The 27,180-nt window shown below is 35.0% G+C and overlaps 1 protein-coding gene and 1 pseudogene across 1 annotated transcript in view; both read right to left on the bottom strand.

Annotated features, from left to right (window-relative positions):
• Nucleotides 1–1,530: 1,530 nt before the first annotated feature.
• Nucleotides 1,531–1,769, bottom strand: LOC124978964 (transmembrane protein 258-like; annotated as a pseudogene).
• An 8,317-nt stretch (nt 1,770–10,086) lies between these two features.
• Fam171b (family with sequence similarity 171 member B) overlaps nt 10,087–27,180 on the bottom strand; it is a 64,411-nt gene continuing 47,317 nt past the window's right edge. The window contains exons 4-8 of the mRNA XM_047547243.1: nt 24,492–24,650; nt 20,133–20,303; nt 18,960–19,076; nt 12,935–13,058; nt 10,087–12,724 (exon numbers count right to left, since the gene is read on the bottom strand). Coding sequence (XP_047403199.1) covers nt 11,389–12,724; nt 12,935–13,058; nt 18,960–19,076; nt 20,133–20,303; nt 24,492–24,650 — 1,907 coding nt within the window. The 3' untranslated portion in view covers nt 10,087–11,388. The remainder of the gene's footprint in view (nt 12,725–12,934; nt 13,059–18,959; nt 19,077–20,132; nt 20,304–24,491; nt 24,651–27,180) is intronic.

Below are 27,180 nucleotides of genomic sequence, written 5' to 3'. Positions count from 1 at the left end.
CACTGACTTTGATTTCCTAGGGTATATACCTAAGGGATGTTATAACTGGACCACATAGTAGTTCTGTTTTTATTTTTTTGATGAATCTCCATACTAATTCCCATAATAGTTTTTTTAATTTTTTTTGTTTTTTGCTTTTGTTTTTGTTTTTTGACAGTAGCCATTCTTACTGATGAGATGGAATCAATCTCAGTATAGCTTTGATTTGCATTTCCCTGAGGAATTAAGATGGTTGAGCATTTTTCATTTCACAATTAGCTGTTTGTACTTCTTTTGAGAAGTGTTGTTCAGCTCATTTGCCCATTTATTGATTGGATTACTTGTTCTTTTGAATTCTTTGTATATTCTGGATATTGATCCTCTATCAGGTGAATAGCTGGCAAGGATTTGCTCCCATTCTTTAGATTCTCTTCATTCTGTTGATGATTGTCTTTGCTGTGCAGAGGCCTTTTAATTTGATGTAATCCGTTTGTCAATTCTTGCTATATTTCCTGAGCTACTGGAGTTCTATTCAGGAAATCATTGCCTATGACAATATTTTAAAGTGTACCCCTATATTTTCCTCTATCAGTTTTAGTTTTTCAGTTCTCAGTTTAAGGTTTTTGATCCATTTTGAGTTCATTTTTGTACAGGATGAGAGATAGGGATATAGTTTTAATCTTCCACATTTGTGTATCCAGTTTTCCCAGCATCATTTTTTTTTTTTTTGAGGTTTTTCTCCAACGTATGTTTTTGACTATTTTGTCAAGAATCATGTGACTGTATATGTGGGGTTTTTTCCCTACTTTTTTCTATAATTCTATTGGTTTACACGTCCATTTCTATGGCAATACCATGTTGTTTTTGTTATAATTGCTTTATTAGTATATTTTGAAATTAGGTATTTTGATGCCTTCAGTTTTGTTCTTTTTGCTCAGGATTTGCTTTGGCAATTCAGAATCTTTTATGCCATATGAATTTTAGGATTATTTTTCTAGTTCTTTCTAGAATGTCATTGGTATTTTGATGGGATTGCATTGAATTTGTAGATATCTTTTGTAGTTTGAACATTTTACCAATATTCTCCAAATCCATAAGCATGGGATGTCTTTCTTCTAGTGTCGTCTTCAATTTCATTCTTCAGTGTTTTATAATTTTCATTGTAGAGGTCTTTAACTTCCTTGGTTAGGTTTACTTGTAGGTATTTTTTGAAGGACATTGTGAATGGGATTTTTTTTTTTTTTTCTGATTTCTTTCTCAGGGAATTCATTATTGGTGTATAGGAAAGCTACCAATTTTTGTATGTTGATTTGTATCCTGCTACCTTCTGAATTTATCAGTTTCTAATTTCAAATGACTTATCTCTGATTTCACTAATTCTTTCTTCCACAAGATTTGGCCTGCTGTTGAATTCCTTTTTTTTTTTCTTTATTTTTGGTCACACATCTGCCTTTATTTGAGCAGCAGGTGGAACACTTGTAGCAACAGCAAAAAAATTAATTTTACAAAAGCAGGATTTAGTGAAGTCACTTGGTAGGTACACTTGGGAGCTCATATATAGATGCTGACCCAGAGGAGGAGGAAGAGGACTCCATAACCCATGATGAGTGAGATCACCAAGGAGATGAGGAGCTCTTTGTAGATATCCCATGTGCGCATAGTAGAGATAACCTCATAAATGAAGAACCAGGTGGTAAAGAACATGCCATAGCCAGAAACACCATGGTCAGATGGGGGAAGGCAGCTGGGTCGACTGGGCCGGTGTATCTGCTCATGGCCTCGAACCCCATTTTTCCCTGCACAGTCACCACTCTGTCATCAGAAGAACACGTCCTTGAATTCTTTATTGAATTTTTCAGTTCTGTCATTGCATTCTTCAGTTCCAAAACTTCTGTTTGATTCTATTTTATGACTTTTATTTACTAAACATAATTTTTAAAAATATTTTTTAGATGTTGATAGACCTTTATTTTATTCATTTACTTATATGTGGTGCTGAGACTCAAACCCAGTGCCTCACACGTTAGGCAAGCGCTCTACCACTGAGCCACAACCCCAGCCCTACAAACATAATTTTGTCATGCATTTTTTTCTAATTTTGTTTTGTTTGTTTTCTTGCTTCTCATTGAACCTTAAGACAATTATTTTGAATTCCATTTCAAACAATTTATAGATCTCCCTTTCTTTGGGATTGGTTACTAAAACTTTATTAATTTATTAATTAGTTTCCTGATTGCCTGATTCTTCATTTCCTGTGTAGCTTTGCATGGATACATGCATTTGAATGTGAAAACACCTGTTCCAGTATTTCCCTTTTTGCCTGTTTTGACAGGGAAAGGCTACCTCCTATTGAGTCCACAGACAAATTATCTCCAGGATTATGGTCAACTGGGGTTGGAACCAGCAGGTCACATGGCTGCTGCTGGATCCATAGGTAGCCAAACTATTGCCAAGGGTTATATTGGGAATGGAAGGTCTGCTTTAGCTTCCTCAGATGATAGTCATGTTACTGGGTGCACAGACTGATGTTGTTTCCTCTGGGTCCCTGAGAGAGCTCCCACTGGGTCCCTGGATAGATCTCTTGGACAGGTAGTATTGGCCCATGTCCACAGATGACAGGGTCTGCAACCAAATAATAGGGCTATGTGAGTTTCTACAGTCAAGACCAATGTCTGCAGGCTGGCCACTAAGGACTCATGGTAGGAGAAGTACTCTTCTCAGTCTCCAACTGAGAGGGACTGAAACCAAGTCTCAGGATCACGTCAGGGACCACAGTTTGAACCAATTTTGGCAGATCTGTCACCTGAGGTACAAGTTGACATGACTCCTTATGGGTCCATTCGTTGATGCTTTTGGTAACAATACTAAGGTCAAACAGGGAAACAGCTGCATCCACAGAGAGACAGCCATTTCTAGGTCTGGAGTGAATATGACAGTCTGCCAGCCTGGACAGGATTCTTCCCTCTTAAAACAGCCCTCCTAGGTCTTGAACCCATGTTTTACAGCCTCATACTTGGATTATAATGTCCCACAAAGGAACTTTAGTTTGTGGATAGTGGTCAAATTATTGTTGTTTGGGGAGGATACAAGTTGGGTAGCTCTTTTTCCACCATCTTGCTGATATCATTCTCCTTACTTCTGATTTTGTTTGTAATGATGCTGTGTTTTGATTGTGGTCTGAAGCTTTGAAGCCCTATTAGGCATCTTCTTTCTTCCACAGGGCACTCACCTTTCAAAGATGACAGAGTTGTTAAAATTCTAGTTAGGCTGAGTCTTGCTTGCTTCCACTTGATCACCTTTGTATGAATTCAATGGTTGTTTTGCTTTTGTTTCTTAAATTTTTTAATTTGTTCTAATTAGTTGTACATAACAGTAGAATGCATTTATACATTTCGATAGATCATACATAAATGGAGTGTTATTTCTCATTTTTTGGTTGTTTTGCTTCCCCCCCCCCAACCTCATGTTGTTGTTGTTGTTTAATGACTTTTAGTTGATGTTCATGAAGAGAGTGAGTACTTGGAACCATGCCACCAATGAAAGGAAATCTTAAGGAAGTATATTTCTTTAAAAAGCAGTGTCATACCATCCTTTGGACCCTCTGCTGGAAAGGTAGAATCAAGCCTCAAATAATGCCTTTTCAATGTAATCTCTAGTATTATAGATGTAGGGGAGTATTGTATCACACTCTGTGAATATAAAATTTCTTGTACCTGCTTATGATACATAGTAGTGACCATGACTTATCAGAGCTGGGTTTTTTTTTAAAACTTTTTAGTTATAGATGGACACAGTATCTTTCTTTATTCATTTATTTTTTAAATGGTGCTAAGGATCGAACCTAGTGCCCCACACATGTGAGGCAAGCACTCTACCACTGAGTCACAGCCCCAGACCCAGAACTGTCACTCTACAATGTTTTCTTCTAAGATGATGTTTGAGAAGCTAATTTAAAAAATGATGCCAGGTATCACAACAGTTGCAGAACTTTGCTGTTTCTTGGGTTTTGTGTTCTTTTGTTTTTGCAGAGTGTTCAGGCTGTCTCTACATCTTTATTCAGATGGCCACAGAGCCTGGAAAAGCTGTTGCTATTATTGATGCAGAACATACTACTATTGTTGCTCTTTTATATAATTATAAATTTATATATACACATATATATAATTTGAATTTGAGGGAAACTTTAGCTGGGCTGTCACCTTTGGAAAAAGTATCCCAGTTTACTGTGTTGATCTGGAATTGTACAGAAATTAACAGCCAGTTTTGATTAGAAAGGTTAAACTTAGTTTTTTTCCCATTTGTACAGGAGTAATGCACTGTATTAAATATATAAGGTTTTATCTACATGGTTTTGATTCCAGAAACTAATATTCTCTAAATAATGAAAAAAAATCACTTTAGATATTTTAAATTAGAAAAAATCCATTATCATTTTTTGATCTGTAATGCCACTGAATATTTACTGATTATAATACTTTATAACACATTATTGGGAATCGGAGGGATTATAAATCACAGTTTCTGTCCACAAAGGTCTTATGATCTAAGGAGACAAATACAAGCAAGATATAAGTATCAGTTCAATATAAGAATTCAGTATACCCATAAAGTAACAAATACATAATTAACATGCAGATTTTGTTTTCTTTACAAGTGAAATAGGGAATCTGTCTGGGGGCAGATGGGATTTTAGAAAATTTTTTTTAAAGATAAACTGGGTTTTCTTTCACGTTTTTAAAATTTGTTCTGATTACCTATACATGACAGTAGAATACACTTTGACACATCATACATAAATGGAGTATAATTTCTCATTCTTCGGATTGTACATGATGTAGAATCATACAGGCCATGTAGTCATATATGTACATAGGGTAAAAATGCCAAATTCATTCTATCCTTCCTTCCCCCATACTTCTTCCTCTACCTTCACTCCCATCTACCTAAAGTGACTCTATTATTCCCTAACCCCACCCCTTATTGTGAATTAGCATCCACATATCAGAGAAAACATTTGGCCTTTGGTTTTTTGGAACTGACTTATATTCTCCAGCTCCATCCATTTACCAGCAAATGACATAATTTCATTCTTCTTTAAGGTTAATATTGCATTGTGTATAAGTACCACATTTTCTTTATACATCAATCTGCTTAAGGACATCTAGATTGGTTCCATAGTTTAGCAAGTGTGAGTTGAGCTGCTATAAACATTGATATGGCTGTGTCACTATAGTATGCTGATTTTAAGTCCTTTGGGTGTAAACTGAGGGGAATTTTAGAAATTCTATGATTCAGAATGAATTTGTTTTACTAAATCTAATTTTAATAGTATTAAATCTCACCTTCACTTCTACAACAAACAGGAATAGTTTCCAATATCAAGAAGAATAAGTACAGTTCTATTGTAATTTGTTTATTAAAGCTTGTTTTTATGTCTCATCATGGAAGAAGAAAATGATGGACCCATAGCAAGGTTGTATTATGAGAAACCAGGGTTTCAGAAGACAAAAATGTTAAAGATCATTAACAAAACATTCACTTTTTGAATTTTTTTTTTTTGCCATCTTATCTACACATTAAAAAAATAGCTGGGTGTGGTGGCACATACCTGTCATCCTAGTAACTCAGGAGGATGAGGCAGGAGGGTGGCAAGTTTCAGCAATTCAGCAAGGCCCTAAACAACTTAGTAAGACCCTGTCTCAAAATACAAAATTAAAAAAGTGGGGGGGCTTACGATGTAGCTGAATGGTAAAGTGCTCCTGGGTTCAATCCTGGGAAGGAAGGAAGGGAGGGGGGTAAAGGGAGGGAAAAGGAGATAGATAATATACCTGACTAGAGAATTAATTGCATCCCCACCCTCAGTTCCTACCTAGAAGCTCCACGTAAGCACTCCCAGGGGAAAGGGGGGACTCCTGAATTATAAACCAGATCTACTTAACAATAATGCTCTATAATTGTCAGTATTCAAATTAAGTGTTTTTATTAAATAATCCATGTAACAATGTGAAGCTACTCATTTTTAAAAATTAGGAATACAAAATGGACAAAATGAGTAATAATGGAAAATATCTATAAAATGTTAACTATTAAACTTTTTGTATTTATTCATTACAAATTTTTCAGAAATTAAATTAGAAATTCAGGTCACAAAAGAGTACTTATTACAAAATGCTGGATAACAGAGATAAATTTAAGCTGAGTACTTTAGCAAGTACTTTTTATGTAAAACAAAAAAATTTTATGATTTGAAATAGGAAAACATATAAAAGTTTTTCTGGGATATTTATTCCATGTGGCTTAATGCCACAATTGTGCTCTTCAGTGTGTTATTTATGAAAGTTTTTTAATGAAGCTGTTCAAGAATAATAAACCCAGAGACTCCTGGGAATGTAATTATCTGGTTTGTTTTGAATCAGACTGTCTGCAGTTAGTCTAGTGTTTTAATAAGGTCTACAAGGATTAGAACCAGTCAACATATGAATTATGAAAACCCTAATCAACCTGAAAAGGAAGAAAAGACCAATTCATGTGGGAAATAGGAGTGTCCCTACAAAACCTTGGAATATTATTCACAAGCATAGCTGCTATAGGCTTGAAAATTAGGAAATATAGGGTTCAACTAAGAATAGTTTATCAGCACGTATTTCTCAACATGTGAACCTTCTCAACAAAACTAAGAAGGTATTACATACAGTTAACAAAGTGGATAAAAGTGGAATTGCAATATTTTGAGAAGCAACACAGGTAGCAAAACCAGAGATCTTTAAGTTTAGCTATTTCAAAAAGATAGTTACCTCATTTCTCCCTATGAAATTTGTCAAGTATATTTGATGATGTTTTTCCATGTGTAATTGATTTTGTCAACTTTTTGGTATTTAACCATCATAAACTGCAACCAACTTCTAGACAATTTTTCTGGGGTCAAACCCTGACAATTATTTTTATTTTTTTAAATATTGATAGAAGTCTACAGTTCCCAAATAAACTAGTGCTCAAAAAAAAAAAAAAAAGGAAAAGAAAGAGGAATCTCTATTTGATGGAAAGAACAAACACAAATCCAAGATCATTGGTAGTTTCCTCAGAAGAAATCAGCTCTCCAATTGATTTAGAGAGCTTACTAATAGAAGTAGAATATTATCTCACTGTGTATCCTGATAAATATAGCTGTGCAAAAGAGGCCAGAAGGTGATTTTATGGTCTATGTAAAGCAATGCTGTGGCATAGTTTAACATTTTCCAAACTTTGGTACAAAGGAAGGGTCCCTGATTATCTGTCACAATTATTAAGTACTGATAAATGTATCATGTTTGATAAACTGACTAAAATATCTTATCTTCATCTAACTTCCTTTCCTAGAGTCTATGTTTCCCATAGTTCTTCTCATGTCCACTTTCCTTCTGGGATGAGAAAGTGATGAGCAGCTCATTAATGTCATCTGTTTGGCGGCTGTGTTTCTGAGATTTAGCAAATCTTTTCTGTTAGAAACTACTTCCATGTGAGTTGGGTCCCTGGGTGACTCATTCTGGGGCCACATCATTTCTGAGAAGACTCAAGACTCTCCAAAGTGGAGACGTGGCCAGAAAATAAGGGCACCCATAACCTGGCTGGCACCTGCAGGGTTCCAAGTGGATTCTGAAGCTCAATGCCAGTGGTGAGGGTCATAATGTCCCATTAGAAATGACCAAAGGTATTTCTAGTAACATATTAACACATTTAAAATTTATAGGAAATATCTAAAAACATGGCAGTCAGGACAATTCTTAAAACTACTCTAAAACACCCAAACTGCCTGACTTAAATATTGTTCAATTGACTAAGCAGAGACTCTTAAGAGATGTAACACTCCAAGTATAAGCAGCCTTTGGATTATCGTTTTAGGTAAAAAATCCAAATAATATTTTAAATGGGTATATAGAGGAATTTTTTATTTTCTTAAGAGTTTTAGGGAATTATAAATTATTTTACATTCTACTGGATTATTTTGATTTCACTGCATGAAACTATTTGTCCACATTCAGTTTTGACAGTAAAAATGTGAATTCTGGAGACATGAAATATATAGAGATCAAATTTATTTTATAAACAGATTTATTTTACCATGGGGAGTGTAATGAAGAAAAAGTAATGAATATTTATTAAATTAAATGACGATATAGGAAGCCCTTGCATTTCACCAGAAATTAAACAGCACATCAAGTATGCTTTTAAATTTATTTTATTATCTTAATGAACTATGTTGAACATTTTACAAATCTTCAGACTTGTTACAGTTTTCAGCAGTAAATATAGTAATAACAGCAATAAATACACCGAAATATGAGATTTCTCTGATCAAAGAATACAAAAGAAACAAACACTTGGAAACAAGAGGACAAAAAGCAGACTCTAGATCTGAAGTAGAAAGTAATACAAATTCCTTTACAATGGAGAAATTCCTTTATGGAGAAATGAGTAATCCATACCTGATGAATGAATGTGTAACTCTGAGCTTCACCTTTCCGGGAAGTTTTTAGGGGCATTATTTAGCCCCCAGATCTCTAAAATCCTATATTATGTATTGATACTACAGAATTCAAACACACAGAAGGCGATCTGAAAGTGATTGCCAAAGCAAAGAAGTGCTTTTATTCCTCAACATTCGTGATCTTTGTGATACACTGTGTATTATAAAAGGGCATAATCCCTATACAACTGCATAAAGTCATAAAAATTGATTTTATAAAGTCTCAAGATCATAATATGTATTCAAAAATACATATAGCTGTGCTTTAGTAAATGAATCCATCAGTTGAGTGATAGTTTTGCCTTTTCTATCCAAAGTATATACAAAGGATCCACAAATGTTAACAATTTGTAATCAAAATTACCTAGATTTATATTTGCAAAAGACTGTTGGTTTTCAATTTAAAAATTTAAGAAAGCAGTGAATATTGTTTGTTTATCATCACTTGGGTTAAGAAAAAGTAGATGGCTTCCACTTTCAAACAAGAAATCTGTGAAGCACTCACAAATATGTCATACTCTTTTGATCATTAGAAAAGATAAACTGCCTATAATTCTCAGTTGAAAATGCATGTGCAGTGTAAAAATAATAATAATAATAATAATAATAATAATAATAATAATAAGGTTTTGTTCTGAAACCAAGCAAGTAGTTTGAGAAAAGCCCTTGGAATACATTGTTTCATTTCCTTTACACGAGAGTGAATAAAGCAACTGGTATACCTGAATGGTACACCTACATACCAATAAATGTATTTCATTACCAAGCTGAGAGATGAAACATTTTTATGTAAAGGTGGGGAAAATATACATGCAAAATATTTAGGAGGTATAATATTTTACTATATTGTATCTAACTTCATTCCAACATAATTTATCAACATATGCTGAATTTCTTTAAAAAAGGGATTAAATACACAAAAGAAATGTGACTTACATGCAAAATTCATTGTTCCAACATGAAACACTAGATCTATATTTTTAAATAAAAACTGCACACCTTTTTAATTTGGGTAAAAAAATGTACACTTAAGAAATATGTTATTATATCCTTCTAATAATGCAAGTCTGTATCAAAGGCACTTCCATAGAGCATTAACTCCTTAACCTTTTCCAGATCTATTTCATTCATGCTACTTTTATTGTATGGTTCTGTATATGACCAATAAAAAGCCTCCTCTAATTGTGAACCTTATTAGAATTTAAAAAAAAAAAAAAAGTAAGCCTACATATTACCCAACACATTTATCTCTTCTATGGATAGGGGTACTATGTAGCAAACATGTGTTCAGGTCTTTAAATTCTTTGGATTACCACAGAAAGGGAAGAGTTATATGACAGATTAGATGTTTCAGAACTGGTTCCAGGAAAATAATTGACTAAAGTCTACTATCTTAGGGGTATAAGCCACAGTGTCTCATTGTACATCTATCTACAATTTTACTAAAGCTCATGTGGCTGTTTTGGTTCAACTTGTTAGGTGGTTTGAGTCTCTGTGCTGCTTCTATGTTGAACAGTAGAAGATACTGAAAATTTAGTTTCATTTTTCCCCTCACCAAAGAAAAGGGAAAGGTACTCCAGACGGATCTTCATGGAATGTGTGTGTTTTTTTTTTTTTTTTTTTTTAATGGGATGGGTTGTTCTAATTAACAAAGACCTTTCATTTTTAGGACTTATGAATGATACCTCACAGCTGAAGACACATAAATTAAAAATAGATGTTAATGGTGTTTACACTGCATTCTTTGCTACAATGAAAAGGATAGGGGAAAAAAGCTGCAAAGACTACAAGTGATTTAAGGAAAAGCTTACATTTGCCCTGAAACTGACACTGTTTTCCTCAAACATCTTTTTAAAATGTCAACATCTGATATATAAATGATACCCTGAAGATATTTTTTAGCCTCAGGAAAATGGCATTTCTTTTTCTGCTCATAGACATGAACTGATTATTTTTCTCTGCATATTTTGTTGTTCATAAGATATTTTTATATCATTTTAAAATCAAGTTTTATAAGCCTTTAAGTGACTGAGTTTGTATTTTTAGAATAAAAGAAATATAATAAAACTCATTTGAGCCTCCATCTTATCAGTGAGCCTTAAACTAAAGTGAGAGATTTTTTTTCACATTGGAAAATAATATTTCCTTGATGTCTAAGTTTACCTCATTTTTAAGAAGAGGGGAAAAAAGCAAACTTAAAATTCAAATTCAGTATCAGATATTTCATTTCTCAAATTTCTATGTAATATTTATTTATTCTGTGAAGTTACATCCAAAGAGTTGGCACTTCCCTTTCCAAGGACCAAAAAGCTTCTTGCTCATTTCCATGAGAATAGGATTTACTTTGGGGATGATACAATACACATGCTACTTGTCTCAAAAAAGAAAACATTCTCTGGTCTCTAAACTCTACAATAACAACAGTGAATATGTTTATGAAGTTGTTTTCGAGTGTAGGCAAAGAAGGATGTACAGTGACATTTCACAGGGGTGATGTTTCAAAAAGACAGTTTCATTTCTAAGTGTCCCACGGGGTAGTCATCAAGGCAGAGGCAACAATTTGGGGAACAGCTTTAGGAATACACGTTTTACTATCTTATTCTTAAGAGTCAGTACCAAATTGGCTAACATTTTCAGATAACTAACATCTTGACACTATTTTACATTTTGAAAGCTTGGATACTTCAATTTCATCACTTGAAATTACAGAATAGGCCAAAAAAAGCATTCATTCCTCACCATCTTTCCCTCTGATTACTGAATTACCATTTTACTATTTACTCTGCTCAGGGCATGTCCAGGGCCAAGAGATCACTTAGTCTCAATTTCTTAAGTTCATACTGCAATTTACAACAAGAAGCAAGAAGACACAGCACAAGACAGCAGAGACACAACTGCCTTTGGAGCTAATTGATGGGAATCAGTGGGCGCTCCTCTCGCTTCTTCCAGATGTTAGTCTTGCTATCTCTTTTGGCTAGTGGTGGTCTGCCCCTTCTTTTAGTGGGGGATATATTGGCTTCAAAATCTTCAACAGTGCTTTTTCTTCCTGGAGACTCTTCCCCAGGGTGCTCCATAATAACCCCACTCCCTCCATCTAAAATGTGCCTTAAAGCCGGGTCTTCAGGGGAGCAGACGGTGGTTCCACTCTCACTGCTGCTCAGGTCTAAATCTTCTAAGTACAGGATCTTGGGCTGATGCATGCTTTTGATGAATGTTTTCTCCCTCTCAAGCTTTCTACTCGAGTGATGCTCATTCATGTCCACGCCAGAGTCTAGACTTGTATCATTGCTCTGGGTTCTCTTGCCCTTTTTCAGGTCTATAAAGGAGTGCCTCACTTGTGCTACTGGCTTTCCATCAAGAGAGACAAACCACGCTCTGGGGTGGGGGGAGGGCTTCCCTTTGGACAGCTCCAGGAGGGTCTGTTCTGAAATGCCTTGAAGTTCCGATGAAAATGGAGTCATTACAACGGCTTCATTCAGTGTTCCAGGAACAGAGACAGATTCCAGCAAGCTGTTAGAATAGCGGCTCCAATCTGAGGTCTGGGAAGGCAAGCTCTGTTGACCTTCAAGGACGATATTCTCTTCCCTGGCATCTGGGGGCTGTGTATGGGAATGCATTGGCATTTTGGGCAATGTCTGTGTAAAGTTCTCTCTGTTTACTGGTTCCATCAGTTGGCCATAGACTAACTGGCCTTTTCTTGGCAAAGTGGCTGACTTAGCAGTGTGCAACTGCTCTGGAGTGGGGAAAAGGTCAGATGTTTGAAGGATGGCAATGGGCTGGCTATAGATTTGCATAAGCTGCTCGGGAATGTGGGAACGCCCATACCCCTCCTCCTCACCTGTGAGATACCTCTTTTCCTCTTGAGCATCACCTAATGATGAAGATAGATTGTTATGTTTTGGTTGTTTGGTCCCAACATTGGGCTCCAAAGACTGTGTTGGGTTTCTGGAATAATTATTTTGATTGACTGATAGAAATGAAACATCTTCATTGTAGATTTTGAAGTTGTCCCGGGTTTTTACCATGGAAACTCTTTCTTCTGCTTCTGCTTTTGACGGTTCTTTTTTCTGAGGGCTGTAGGAGTTTTTGGCATTGTATAACTGGGACTTATCCTCAGCTTTTAAAGCGACTTTAACTGAACTTATATGATTTATGTGTGTTGTTGAAGTTGTCTGATCTCTCTTGAGGACCTCAAGTTTAGTGATGTTTCTTTCTCTTTTCTGTGGAGTAACACACTTATCCCTAAAGAAGAGAAGATAAAAGTTATGATCTAGAAGGTCAACTTTGAAAACGCATCATATACTGTTAGAATATATTTTTATTTTTAATCTACATATTTTAAAGACTAGGCATTTTATTTCTACAAACTTTGTAGTGCACACAATATACTGAAATGATATTATAATTTGATGATTTTCTGTATTTATGCATATTGATTGATGTTGTTCTTACCTGCAGTAACAAAGCAGTACAGCAAAAAATCCAATGACAATGACTATTGTTCCTCCTAATATGGCTGTAAGAAACACTGTGTGGTAGGCAGTTATGTCCTTGGAATCTTCATTCAGACCTGAACCTACATGGTTCAATATAAAACAAAAAACAAAGGGAAAATATTATTATTTTAGGTCAAATTTTCAACTATGTCACATCCTAGATGAGGCAAATTGAATACGTATGCACACTTTTGTTTGCTTCCCTCTAGTGTCAGAATTCCCTATGAATTAGCATGAAGTATGCCTTCCCCACCTTTGGGGATTAATCAACTGGCTTGATTTAACCAATGAACTGTGAACACCTTAAGTGCATGGTATAGCTCTGCCCTCTTGTTAAGACACTCTAATAATGTGCATAGCATATCCCAGAGTATATATAACTAATCCTTCAAGCTAGATTCTGGAATGAGAAAATATGTTGAACAGAACCAAAACAAGTGCAACAGTGCAGCAGTCAGCCTAAAACACTCATACCAGAAGGAAAGCAAATAAATGTTTGCTACTGTTAGCCACTCAGAGTGCAGGGTTAATTGTTACTGTAGCAACGGCTGGCTGTTACAAAAACTGGAATCTGGATGCTGAGATGCTACTATAACAAAAACCTAAAATATGTAACAATGGCTTCCAGAACAGGCAAAAAGCAGGGATGAAATTGTTTCAGAAGACTGTAAAATGATAATCTAAGATATAAAACAGTAACAAAATATTTGGTAAAATAAACCAGGAAAAATATTTCTAACTAATGTGGGCTTTGTTCAAACAGGTTTTTAGACAGAATATTAGTAGTGAGTATTGAGTATTAGTTGCATTTAATTAAAAACAAAATTTTAAAGATATAATCAAAAATTGCTAAAGTAAGCGGGGATTTAAAGAATAGGAAAATACAAAATTTCTAGGACTTGAAGATTTAAAAGTAGCAACTCCTTCTGCCTCGGCTTTGTAATAAGAAGACACCATAAGTCCAGGTAAGCTAAGCCCAGTTAGGGCACAGCAGACCTACTATCCTCCTGTTATGAGAGAGCACACACATCAAATGCTGTGTGATAAGTTTTATTGCAGCAAAAATTGGTTACTATAATAGGATGATCAGTGTAGTCTAATAAATTCTGTATAAAAGTGAATTCTGCTGGGAACTAATTTATTAAGGCCAGTTTCCTCTGAAAATGCTATAAGACTATTTGTCACTATCAACTAGTTAATATTTATTCAGGGTTTTTTGATTTTTTGATAATCTCTACCATCTCTACCATGAGAAAATGTCCAGAATAAGGACTGTAACATAACTACCCTAAGTGCACCAAGGATACTGGAAGAAAGGGACGGGCTGGGGAAATAGCTCAGTTGGTAGAATGCTTGTCTCAAGCACAAGGTCCTGGGTTTAATCCCCAGCACTGCAAAAAAAAAAAAAAAAAAAAAAAAAAGAAAGAAAGAAAGAAAGAAAGGGACTACCAGGTCTTTAAGTCTATCCTTTAAATTTTGCATAAAAGTAAAGTAATAACAGTGATATTAAAAGACTTTGAACACAGCATTGTGGTTATGCATAAAAACCTTGGAGCCAGAGGGTCTGAATTGGAATCCTGGCCTTGCCATTTATTTTTCTGTGGTCTTGGGCAGGTTGCTCTTCTTTGTATCTCAGTTTCCTAGTCTGTAAAGCAGCAACAGCAACAGTCATACATAACTGATATGGGTTGTCGGAGATTTAATGAGTTAATAGTTATGAAATACTTATATCAGTGCTTGACCCATGATAAGCACTCAAGTGTTAGCCATACAACATGGCTGTTACAGAATGAAATGTCAAGGTTACTTAACAGGCACTTTTGTATTGGCCATGGTTTCGCAGATGGTGATGGAAAATAGTGTATCATATCTAATAGGTAAATAAATACAGCACTGGGCAATATAATTTCTCTAAAAAAAAAAAAAAAAAAGAGAAACAAAGAAAGAAATGAAAGTAACTTAATCCTATCTGCAGGACGAAGAACTACAACAGAGAAAGTATCAACTATAATTAGGTAAAAAGCAACTTTTGCTCCTAAATATATATGAATATATATGCCTTTACAATAGAGTGAAACTAACAATCATCACCTCACAGGATTCTCGCAGCACTCATTTTGGAAATAAGAGGTTGGCATTTTTGAGTTGGCTCAAATCTTATATGTATGACAATAGGAAAATGTACGTGTCTGCTCATGTGCTTATTACATACACAGAAGAGGTTAGAATGCTAGGAAATTACTAATTCAAATATATATGAAAATGCATATTTAAAACATTAATAAATGGTTGTTTATTCAACTACACTTAAGTCACCTACTTTCCTATAACAGTCTGAAAAATTACTTTTGATTGCTTAAACATTTTTTTCCTCAAGGAATTCTAGAATTCTATTTTAAAATGTTTAAAACAAATTCAGTACACAATTAACCAGATTATAACCAAAGTAACTCTAGCACACCAGACACAAACTAACCTATCATGGACCCAACTTTGATTTTACCATAACATATCCTAAAATATTTAGGAACATTAGGGATATGACTTTAAAAATATACATTTAATCTTTGCCCCAGGTTCCTGTCTCAGAGCTCCTAAAATCCTTGGAATTTCCTAGGTCATAGGAGCCATTTTGTTCTAATGAGGTCATTTCTGGTGGGTTCCTGGAAGAAGGCTGATCAACAGAGTGAAAGCCCAAACCATAAGTAGAAAATAGGAACTTGCAAACCTGTCCCACACCCAGCCTCCAAGGAGAGTAGAGGGGTTGGAAATTGAGTTAATAACTGATCATGCCTATGTAATGAAACCTCCATAAAAACTCCTAAGGCATGGGGTTTGGAGAGTCTCCAGGTTGGTGAACACATCCATGAGCCAGCAGGTAGTGCATCCCAACTCCATGAGGACAGAAGTCGCCGCACACAAGAACTATCCAGACCTCACCATACATACCTCTTCATCTGGATGTTCATCTGTATTCTCTATCATATCCTTTATAATAAACCACTAAAAAAGTTTTCCTCTGAGTTCTGTAAGCTGGCATAGCAAATTATTGAACCTAAAAAGGAGATTGTGGGAACTCCCAATTTGAAGCCAAATCAGAAGTGTAGGTAACCTGGGGAATCTGCTACTGGCAACTGGCATCTGAAGTGGGGGCAGTCTTGTGGGATTGCCTATGGTGTCTGAGGCTAATTCCAAGTAAGTACTGTCAAAACTGTAATGTAGTACATGTAGAGAATGTTCACTAAGAACTGGAGAGTCATGCCGTGTGAGGAAACCCCATACACACTGGGTGTCAAAAATGTTCTATGGTAAACATAAAGAAAAACAGTTGGTTTCTCCCTTTTCAGGGATTATCATGTCTGAGGCTACCCCTAAAGTTCATATATTGGATCCCTAGCCCCCAGTGTGACCATATTTGGAGACAGAGCCTATAAAGAGATAGTACAGATTGAGTGGGGTCATAAGGATAGGGTTCAAATCAGATAGGACTAGTGTCGTTGTAAGAGAAGGAAGAGGCATCACAGAAGCCTGTTTCCATGTGTGCACAGAGGAAAGGCCATGTGCAGATACTGTAAGAGACTACAATCTATCAGCCAAGAAGAGAGGTCTTATCAACCCTGACAAAACCCTGATCTTGGACTTGCAGCTTTCAGAGTGTGAGAAAATAAATTTCTGTTGTTTAAGTCACCCAGTCTGTGATATTTTGTTATAGCAACCACAGCAGACAAATACAGTATCCAACTTAACTTCACCTTTTTAAAAGAACAAAAAAGTAATACTCAAATGAGTAAGTACCTATTTCATGCTTGCTTAGTTAATTATAAGCAAATTCAGAGATATTATCAAGTTATCCACACTTCTAACAGTAAAGTGTTGTTTTGACTATGATGTTTGCAAAATAGATTTTTTTCAAAAGCATTACTAGAAGGTGTCTAATTCAAACTAAATGAGAATCCCATAATTCTATTTAAGTACTTTATCACATACAAAATCTTTTCTAATAGATAAGCTAAAAAAAAGAACTTCTAGGCTGAAGGTTTAGCTTAGTGGTAGGATACATGAGGCCCTGGGTTCAACACCCAGCACCACAAAAATAAACAAATTGAACTTAAAACTATTTTAAAAAATTATATTGGTTTTTTTAATTCATCAAATGATCTCATGCAAACTAGCCCTTGGAGATATGTATTTTAGTAGATGTACACTTTTCTATAATAACCCAAATATTCCTGGGTTATTTTTACTTAAAATGAAATAACTAGATTTGAGTTGAAGCATTAAATATTAATTGTCCTTTTTCATCAATATTTCATTATAGTTGCAAATTGAGAATAGGATAAGGCTAGACAGCTGGCCAGACTGCATGATATTTTACATTATGAAGAACAAAGGTAACCACCCTCTGATTTGTGAATAAATAATCTTTTAAGCACTAAATTCAAATAGAAACAAAAAGAATATCCTTCTTGATCACATATGGCTAGTGACTCATATTTCATCTATTAAAATATTAAATGTTGGTTTCATTTTTCTAAAAAGCTATGTTTTAAAATTCAAATGTTGCCAATGTCAAGTGAAAATCAAATTGGATTAAAAAATGTTTTTCAGAAAAAAAAAACTCTTTGAAATAATAATTATTATAAAGTTAGATTATAGAATACTGCAGAGAAATATGTGTAAAATGTCATCCACATCCTGGATCGGAGGGTTTACTGCAACTACTTTTGACCAACATGAAATAGCCATGGAGTGGTTGCCTCTCAGCTAAGGAGCCAAAGCACTTCAAAAGCCAAAAGAATGATCTCTGAGACATGACTGAAGATGGAGGAATTATATATGTATTCAACTTTCAATTCCAAGACTTCCCTAAAACAACACTAAAAGTTTTGCTTTGCTTTTGCTTTGATCCTGTAAATACACAAATCTACAAAGATAAAGAAAAATGAGATATCGGACAGCAACAAAATGTTGAAAGCTAGAAAGTTGATTTAGCAGAGCTAAGGGAAAGCCCTGAAGCAACTCGATTTCTGCCAGTAAACACCCAAAGGCCCACAGAGTGGGTCAACCATGCAACCAGTCTAGACTACAGCAGTTTAGAGGATTTTTCTTTATTCATGAAAATTTTATGTATAACATAGGCAGTATTTCAAATTTTTGAGAAATTTACTGAATTAGATTAATATAGGGTCTTCTTAGGTTCAAATTATTTAGATCATTTGATACCATGTTAAATGTAGGAAAATAAATGTCATTTACCTAGAAAGTCATAGATCATCCCTAGTGGATAATTCTTGGTTTGTGGCCACCAGACCCCATGACCTTCTGTTAAAAATGTCAGGTCAATTTTCATTTGGTATATCACCTATATTCTCTTCAAAACAGTTTGGAGACACTATTATCCAAAAGCCCTTTCTTCCCCCAGCTCCCACCAAGAGATGTGCTCATGACCCAAGCAGATTCTTCACCCCTAGAATAATCAGGAATCAAATGAGAAAAAGCAGTGGAATCGGCCATCACACAGCAGCAACCTGGCAAGGCCAGCACAGACGGCCTCCTAACCAGCCCCTCTGGAGCTGCAGAGATTCTGCCTTTTAGCATCTGGTCCTCAGCCTTCCATAGGACCCTGTAAATTCCCCATATGCTTTTAAATGTGTTTAAAATTATCCAAAATATTTCTGTTGCTTGCAACCAAAAGCACCAACTGATCTGGATAGAATTTATTCTTGAAAAATGTAAACTAAGAGATATTTGATTTGAATAAACTTCCTTCTTTGCAGATTTACTAGATATTATAACTATAAGGGACCTTAGGTTCATGGAGCTTAATCTTCTGCGCATGAAAAAAAGAAAAAAGTGAAGATCAGGAGATTATGTGCTTCTGCCAGTGTCAGACAGCTGGTAAGTGACTGAGAGGTCTATGAATATCAAATCCAGCATGAGATCTAGATTGTTTTTTAAAATTACTTTGACTTTTACAGTACCTCTAGTTCCTGGAAGTGGAGCTGCTATCCAGTAGCCCAAATGTGGTGCATCATAAGTCCAAATTAAATGATTGTTATATTCTTTGACCATTCCCCAGCCATGGTTTACCCAAGCCCCTGAAAAGAAAGGTAAGCAAAACACTAGTTAGCTAGTGTTATGCATCTTTAGGATGATAGGAATTGGTTGATAGTTATATGAAAAATACTTTACAGAACTTTTTCAAAAATTATGAAAACCATGACAATATGTTATCAGGTAATGCATATTAAACATTATGTTTAAAATCCATTATAATATATAAAATAAAATTATTTTGAATGATTTATTATGACCAAAGGAAGTGAAATCATTATAAATAAACTGAAAATGCAGACATACTTAGAAAAATCGTGACTTTCCAATTAATGTTCCACTTGTGTATGCTCAGATATCTCTTAAGGGTAGAAGTAGTAGAATCCTGACTCATCAATAAATGGTTATTGGTCCTCTGTCCTGAGATTTTGATTAAAAACTTAAACAGTGTATATTTTATGACCTTTTCAAGTTATTTTGTTTGAGTACTATTAGTATAGTTCTTCAGAACTTATTTTTTTAACTTTAAAAAATGTTATCTGTTCCAGTAAAATCTTGCCATCCAGAGAAAAGAAATCAGTAAAGCCCATACCTTTTATGAAGTTTTATGGACAAATAGTATAAGAAAACTATTACAAGTTTGGTGTATAGGTGTATATTTGTATTTTGGTGTATTGATTTGTTGTAGTAAATTATTTACAACATGTAAAACAGTGTCTATTTTATTTTTCAATTGACACATTTGAATATATTTATGGGGTCCAGTATGATAATGTGATACATGTATTCAATGTGTAAACATACATTTCTCAATTGTCTTAGTCAAGTTTTTAGATAAAATCACATTACCTATCAAAAAAAAAAAAAACTAAGAATAATTTTTTAAATTTTTTGTGAGTAAATAAAAATGTGTTTTTTCCCTTACATTATATATTGGCACCAATTCCCCCATGCTTATATTAATCAAAGTAAGGCCAACTTTGGTTACTAAATATAGTGCATAAAATTATAATGTTACTGAAAACCTAGAACTGTACCAAATTCTAAGATAAGACATTCAACAAAAAAATGTTCAAAATATATTCATCTAGCTAACATACCTGTGTTCATATCAAATGTCCAAGCAGGTATGCGATCCCCCACATTTATATCATTTGTATGTATAAGGGGAAGAGAAACTTGAATTGAGCCATCCACCTTTAATTCTTTTCCTCCAGAATATATTTTCACACATATTGCAGCAAGAGGAGTCAGTTCAATATTTTCAAAACCTAAAAAAGACAGTTTAATAGAATCACGTATAAACAAAGATTGCAGTTATATAATAAATTATTATGGATCTAAACTATCTACTTTCTCTATTTTACCCAGGGTTATACATTTTAATGTCAAATAGCTATTGAATCCACATCAAAGATTTTTATAATGTCATTTCAAAATATTTTATATGTATAGTTTATGCAATGTAACAGGGACAAATCAGCAGGAGCCTCAGTTACCTAATTTTCTCAGAATCATCAGATTTAAGGGCACTTGAATCCAATTGAATGCTTTTAAAATGAACTAAAAAATAAACAAACATAAAGGCTCTCCTGTATCACATCATTAACGCAGATATAGATTTGAAACATCTAGCCCTGCTCCTCCTGAGACCATCTATTTCAAAGAGTGGCACAACAAACAGTCCTAGTTGCACTACTTATGTAAAAAGTATTTATATTCAAAATGTAATTTTTAATGGGTAGGTTTGGTGATTCAACATAAAACAAAACCAATCACAATACCTTTATTTGACAAAGGTGATATGCTTTGATATGTGCTTACTAATACTATAATAGAAAGAATTAACATAACTGAGATTAACAAACTTAGATCTCAAATATTAGTATCACTTAATAATTCAATGCCCAAAAAGTAGAAGAAAAGCAGATTGATAAAAGACTGATTTTACTGTTTTCCTAAAGGGTTCTTTGTTTAGGTTTGGTTTTGGTTTTGGTAGCAAGAATAAGCACCAGAAGTGCTTAACCACTGAGTCATATCCCCACGCCTTTTTATTCTTATTTTCAGACAGGGTTTTGCCAAGTTGCTTAGGGATTCACTGAATTGCTGAGGCTGGCTTTAAACTTGTGATCCTCCTGCCTCAGCCTCCTGAGCCACTAGGATTACAGGTATGGGTCCCCCAACCCAGCTGCCTTACTGAGATTTTAAAGATTTGATTATATAATTGATAGAATGCCTTCTGAAATATCAGGAGCTACCTACAGACTTCTGACTCTGGAGGATAAAAAATAGAAAGCACATTTCTTTTGTTTTTGAAATGTAAACAATGCCCAAATTATAATATGTACCAGAATACTTACAATAAATAAAAATATGGTTACATATATAATGTTAAAATTCCAGTTTTAATTTCTATAAATGATTTGTTAATTTTAGAAGTTCTATATACTTTACTAACATGAGAAATAGAGAAAGTATACTTTTTTACATCTTATTTGCTTTTGGTCTAAACTTCTTCATCTTTGACTTCAAAGTTTAAGTTTTATTCACTCACTTATCAATTATTACAAAACTCCTCAGGCATCATATGCTAATATGGATCCCAAACACATGGTAATAAGTACATGATCTCTTTTTGTTCCTACTATACATACCTACTATATATACTATATTACCTACTATATTTTTTTAATTGCTTAGTATTATCAAAAATCTTTTGTTTCTTTACTCATGGTCAGCTTCTCTCCCACATGAATGTGGAAGCACATGATAATTCAGAAAAGCAATGTAATTAGGTGATCTAGGAAGAATCCTGAGGAGGGACATTTGAGCTATAGCCAAATGGCAAGCAGCTACCCAAGCAAAGACCTAAGAGAAGATCTTTCCAAGAAGAATAAATAAGTACTAAGCCCCTATTATGGTTTGGGTATGAGATATCCCCCAAAAGCTCACATGTGAGACAATGCAGGAGGGCTCAGAGGAGAAATGATTGGGTTGTAAGAGTCTTAACCCAGTCAGTGAATTAATCCCTGATGGGTGTGGCTGGAGGAGACTGGAATTGGGGTGTGGCTTTGGGGTACTTTTGTATCTGGAGAGTGGAATCTCTCTCTGCTTCCTGATGATGCAAGCTGCTTCCCTCTGCCGCCCTCTTCCACCATGATGTTCTGCCTCACCTGGAGCCCCAACGAATGGAGTCAGCCTTCTATGGACTAAGACCTCTGAAACTATGAGCCCTCAAATAAACCTTCTCTCCTCTACAATTATGCTGGTCAGATCCTTTAGTCACAGCAAAGCAAAAAAGCTGACTAAAACAGCCCCAAAAACAAATGTTATCTTAGTAGGCATAATAAAGGTGGCCCAAGGCTTGGAGGGCAGAAGAAGAGAGAAGCAATAGTGCAGGGCTTTGGAGAATATGGAGAGGAGTCTGTTCTCGTTATTACTACTACAAGGCCTAGGTCTTCACTGAGCAGACTGGGCAACTATTGGATGATTGAAAATCTTCAGCTAATATAACAATTTGTTGTAGTAAATTTTCTTTCTGACACGCTAATAGCATATAAGTAATACCATATACACTTTGTAGACTAGTACATGAGTTAGTAATCTAATGAGAGCACAAATCAAGGATTATATAATCTGCTGAATAACTATAATATTTCAAAATACATATTAAAGCCAGTCAGCTGGCTTTCTGAAGACCCTGCTTCAACCCCATTCCTCAGCTCTATATAGTCAGTGGCTTTACAAATTATAAAGATTGACACCCCATTTGAGAAAATGCCAACTCAGAGGAGGAAAAAAAGGAAATGTGTGAAAGACAATGAAAAAGCCAAAAACAAATTTTTGACATACAGAGCTACATAATCCAATAGAGTATCTACCAACTGCATGTGGATATTTAAATTAAATCCAGTTCCTTATTACCTTTACTAGTCATATTTCAAAGCTCAATGGTCACATATGGCTACTGTGACCATGTTGGACAGAGCAGAAGAACATTCCCAGCTGGGCAGCACTGCTCTAAAACTTTAAATGATAGTAGCATCCTCAGGATAATAAAAAAATTAATGAATAATCTCAAAAGCAGGTAGTAGAGGAATGTTAAGACACAGAGCTCATTATGACCCCTTCCCACTGCATCCAATGAGTCTCGTCCATGAACACCCTCTAATACAATTTGAACTTCATGGCCACCATCCTGTAAATGCTTTCATTTTGAGCATGCTTTAACTTAGGGAAATCTTGTCATGTATCTTAGATTGGCTTCCTCAAGAAGCAGACCATCAGATAACCTGAGCACAGAGTGTTCACGTAGAAGGTAATCTCAGGAAGCATCTACCATGAAGGAAGTGGAGGCATCATATCAAAGGAAGCCAAGGCAGGATGTGTCAATAGGCAGATTATCACTGTGGCAACTCCGGCTCAGTCCCACTAGGGACAGAAGCCAGCTTGGAATTGTCCGAGCCAAAGCAAGTGAACTGCAGTATTTATGTACTGAGTCTCCTCGGCCAGGACCGGGGAATACCCTCAGGCAGACACAGATGTGTGCAATAGGAGACAGGGTGACAACAGAAGAGTGGGGAGTCCTCTGGCGGGGGCACTTCTACATCAACTATGGCAGGTTAGAAAAATACCTATCTACCCACAAGGCCCATCTGACCTTCTTATTCTCATTTATGACTGTTCCCCACATGAAATGAACCAAAAATTTGACCCAACTGAAACCATCAAAATTATAAATTGTTTGAGGTGATTGTACACAGTGGAGTTCAGTTATGTGACAATGAATGGTAGAAACTGTAGAACAAATGTGGATGTATTCTTAAGTGTGAAATTCCATCATTCCCTTAACTTTTTAACCATGATAGCCTAATATTAATACATTAAAGCTCATGACTTTGAAAAAGATGTATTTTCAATATTTACATGTATTTCACTCAGAGAACAGCTAATACATATCAAAAGAAAAAATTACATTATTTACTCTAACCTATAAATGTAAGAAACTTTTTTATATCTTAATATCTCAACAATCATGTACACTTCTCATCAGTTTGATAAGACTGAATAGGGGGTCAAATTACAAAAAGACATGTATAAATATCTTTAAATCTCTATTTTTAATGTATTTTTTAATTTCCCAAGTTTTATAATAATCAGAACTATTTTCTATATTCTGTTTACCTGTTTTAGATCAAATGAAATTTAATGAAAACAAAATTTTCATTACCTTGAAGTAATGCATGCCAAAGACTTTGATATAATTGTTCTTTTGTTGAGTAAATGGGAGTTGCTTATAAACATTTTACTAACTCAATTTGTTTCAAATATGATATGAATTCTCTAAAGCTGAATAGCAAATTTCTATTAACTATCTAAATATCTAAATACACAATATTTGGTTTATGTGTGACCATTTCTTATAAGTAGTATTACATTACATAAAAATTAGAAAATACCTGGTTTATTGAGAGTAATTCCAGTTGTATACAGAAAATTGTCCACTTTCAAAAACTGTTGTAGAACTGTAAGAAAGCCGGTAACGTTGCTAATATGATGGTTGTCAGGAAGTTTAATTAAGGCTTTTGAAAACTGAACACTTGGTTGAGATTTGGCATCTGGAAAAAGGAAACCTCATTAACAAATAGTTAAAACAAATGCATGCTAAGTATATCACCACTGGTCAGGATTTCACTTTCAAGGAAGTGGTATAATTATTTCTAAATGTCACTAATGTCTCCTCACATAATTATTATTTTACATTCAGAACTGAATAAGAACTTGTCCTTTCTTCAGAGCACACAAAGCACCTTTATACTGCTTGATTCTTCTGCCCAGAACCTCATCCCTTTTTCTGGATTTTACTCTAGAGAACCACTCTAGTGACCCTTTTTAGCTCATGTGGTTCACTTGGGATTTTATTTCTGTTCCAGATGTGGAGTGGATGGACAGTGTATGCCAGAAAGGCTGAAACCAGTCAAAAGTGCTTTTTAATTTTCTTGGCCAAAGTGGTTTGTCCAGTAATAGGCCTTGTCCCAAGCACAGTTCATGAGATATAATGTGAGTTTGCTCGGATGGGGTGGGGCTTGGTTTACTCCTATAGGATGTTCTGTGAGCAGGTATACATCTGGGAAGTAGCAACAGCTGTCTTGTGACCAAAAATGAGAGGTTGTTTGGAAATAGGCAATGTTGAAATAGTGGAGAGTAAACAGAGAGAAAAGCTGGTTTTCAGTAACTTCAGTTGAAGTACTGATCAAGCACATCTACAGTGGGTCCTTACTGGAGGAAGATGACTTCCCTTGGGCACACACTGGTTTAGGACTATGTTGTCAGCCCTTTGCAACAGAGGTGTCTTTGATGATATCTGCCTCATACTTAACATGGGTAGATTTCTCTATTAGATACCCAAGTGTTCATTAAAAGTCTTCCAAATGCCAGTTCCTCAGTTTACAAATATATTATTTCAATAACTTTGAATTGACTATTTTCTAACTTTTATGAAGTGAAACTCAGTGACAATACTAATATTTCTGTAATCAATACAATTTACTGAACAAGTAAAGGACCAACTCCTAAATAAAATAAAAAAATTAGAAATATCACCTTTTATTTTGGACTTTAATAAGATCACTGATAAAGGCAAAAGAAATAAGTTGAATTATTAGTAGAAAGAAAAAAGTGATTTTTAAAGAGTTGTGCAGTAATAAATAGTAACATAATGTAAAATAATTCTCAAAAATCACTTTCTAGCTTATTTTTTATGTGTAAAGCTAGGAAAATAATACCCAGAAAATAAAAGGTTAAATATAAACAGAACAATTACACATTACTATTTGGTTATTTAACAGAATAATCTAATACCTTACTTACAAGTACTGTCCACAACTTATTCTTTTAAAATATGTGGCTTAATTATGTTAAAATGCACATAAAATGAGCACTGTATGAAAAATATCCAGTTGAGTTTCTCTAAGGCTTCCTAAAGTTTCCAATTCCTCCTTCTTTTACCACAAATACATTCTCATACATACCAAACACATTTCCATTGTACAAACTGAATAGCTTTCTGTTTATACATTTTATGTAAGAAATGAAAATGTACAATTTCTACAGAAGTTTTTAATACCATCAGAAACATCTATCCTTTTTTGCTTAACCTTGCCAATAGGTCACCTCTCAAGGAGACCTGCCCTGGGATAGCCAGTACTGTCCAGACAAATGAGTCCTCCTCACTGCTTGGTACAGGGGCCAAGGAGTGGCACAGGACATGCTCAGACAGGTCCAATTCAAGCATTCCAGCAGAAAATAGAAAAGCCCATGAGGGGTAAGAATGTGTAAAAAGACCAAACTGAATAAACACACTATGTATGTCAATAGGGCCCTAGTAACATAAAATGTGACCTCTCTCTGAACACGTGATTCCTATTTATTTCTTCTGATCCCTCCACACACAATTCCACACCTTCCATTCTGCCATACACAGCAGAATCAGTGGTTCAAAATTCTGCCAAATGCCTTGACAGCTCAAAGTCAGAGGTCTACCACCTCAGTAAATTAGTCGAAGATTAACCAGGCCCAAGTTCAATGTTTCTTTTTCCATATTATAGTGTTAAGTTTTCTCCTAAGCACCAATTAAGGGGTCTGAGGAGTCAAGGTAAGGACCAAAGGATCATCTTCATGGTTGGAAAAGTAGACTCAGAGGACTCAGCTTGAATCAGTACCCAAAATAAGGTCTTTTGCGTTCTTTCCTTTGGGATATGCAAGAAGGGCAAGCCATGTCTGCCTGGCAGATCCCTACCCAGTCTGAGACCTCTCCCACACAGGCAGCAAGATTAACCCAGGAGACAGAAAAGGAAAAAAAGGAATGACCTGGAATCAGAGAACCCAGAAGGTCTCTGGGACCTTTTCTTTATTTTACCAGCTACAATGCCCCAGTGAGAGAAGTAATTTAAAGGACAGACAGACACTCTTTCCAGTGTTTTTAAAGTCAACTATTTATCAATCAACTAAAAAAATAGTAAAAGAAAAAAAAAGAATTCCTATTATACAAAAAACACATAATGTAGTTTTATATTAAGAATGAGAATCAGTTCAGATTAACTTATAGTCAATACTAATCATCACTGACCAATTTAGATTTTTACCAAG

The sequence above is a fragment of the Sciurus carolinensis genome, chromosome 3 (assembly GCF_902686445.1).
Source record: "Sciurus carolinensis chromosome 3, mSciCar1.2, whole genome shotgun sequence".
NCBI classification, from domain to species: domain Eukaryota; kingdom Metazoa; phylum Chordata; class Mammalia; order Rodentia; family Sciuridae; genus Sciurus; species Sciurus carolinensis.
Note: the sequence above shows the minus strand (reverse complement) of the source record. Positions and strands in the feature narration are given on the sequence as shown.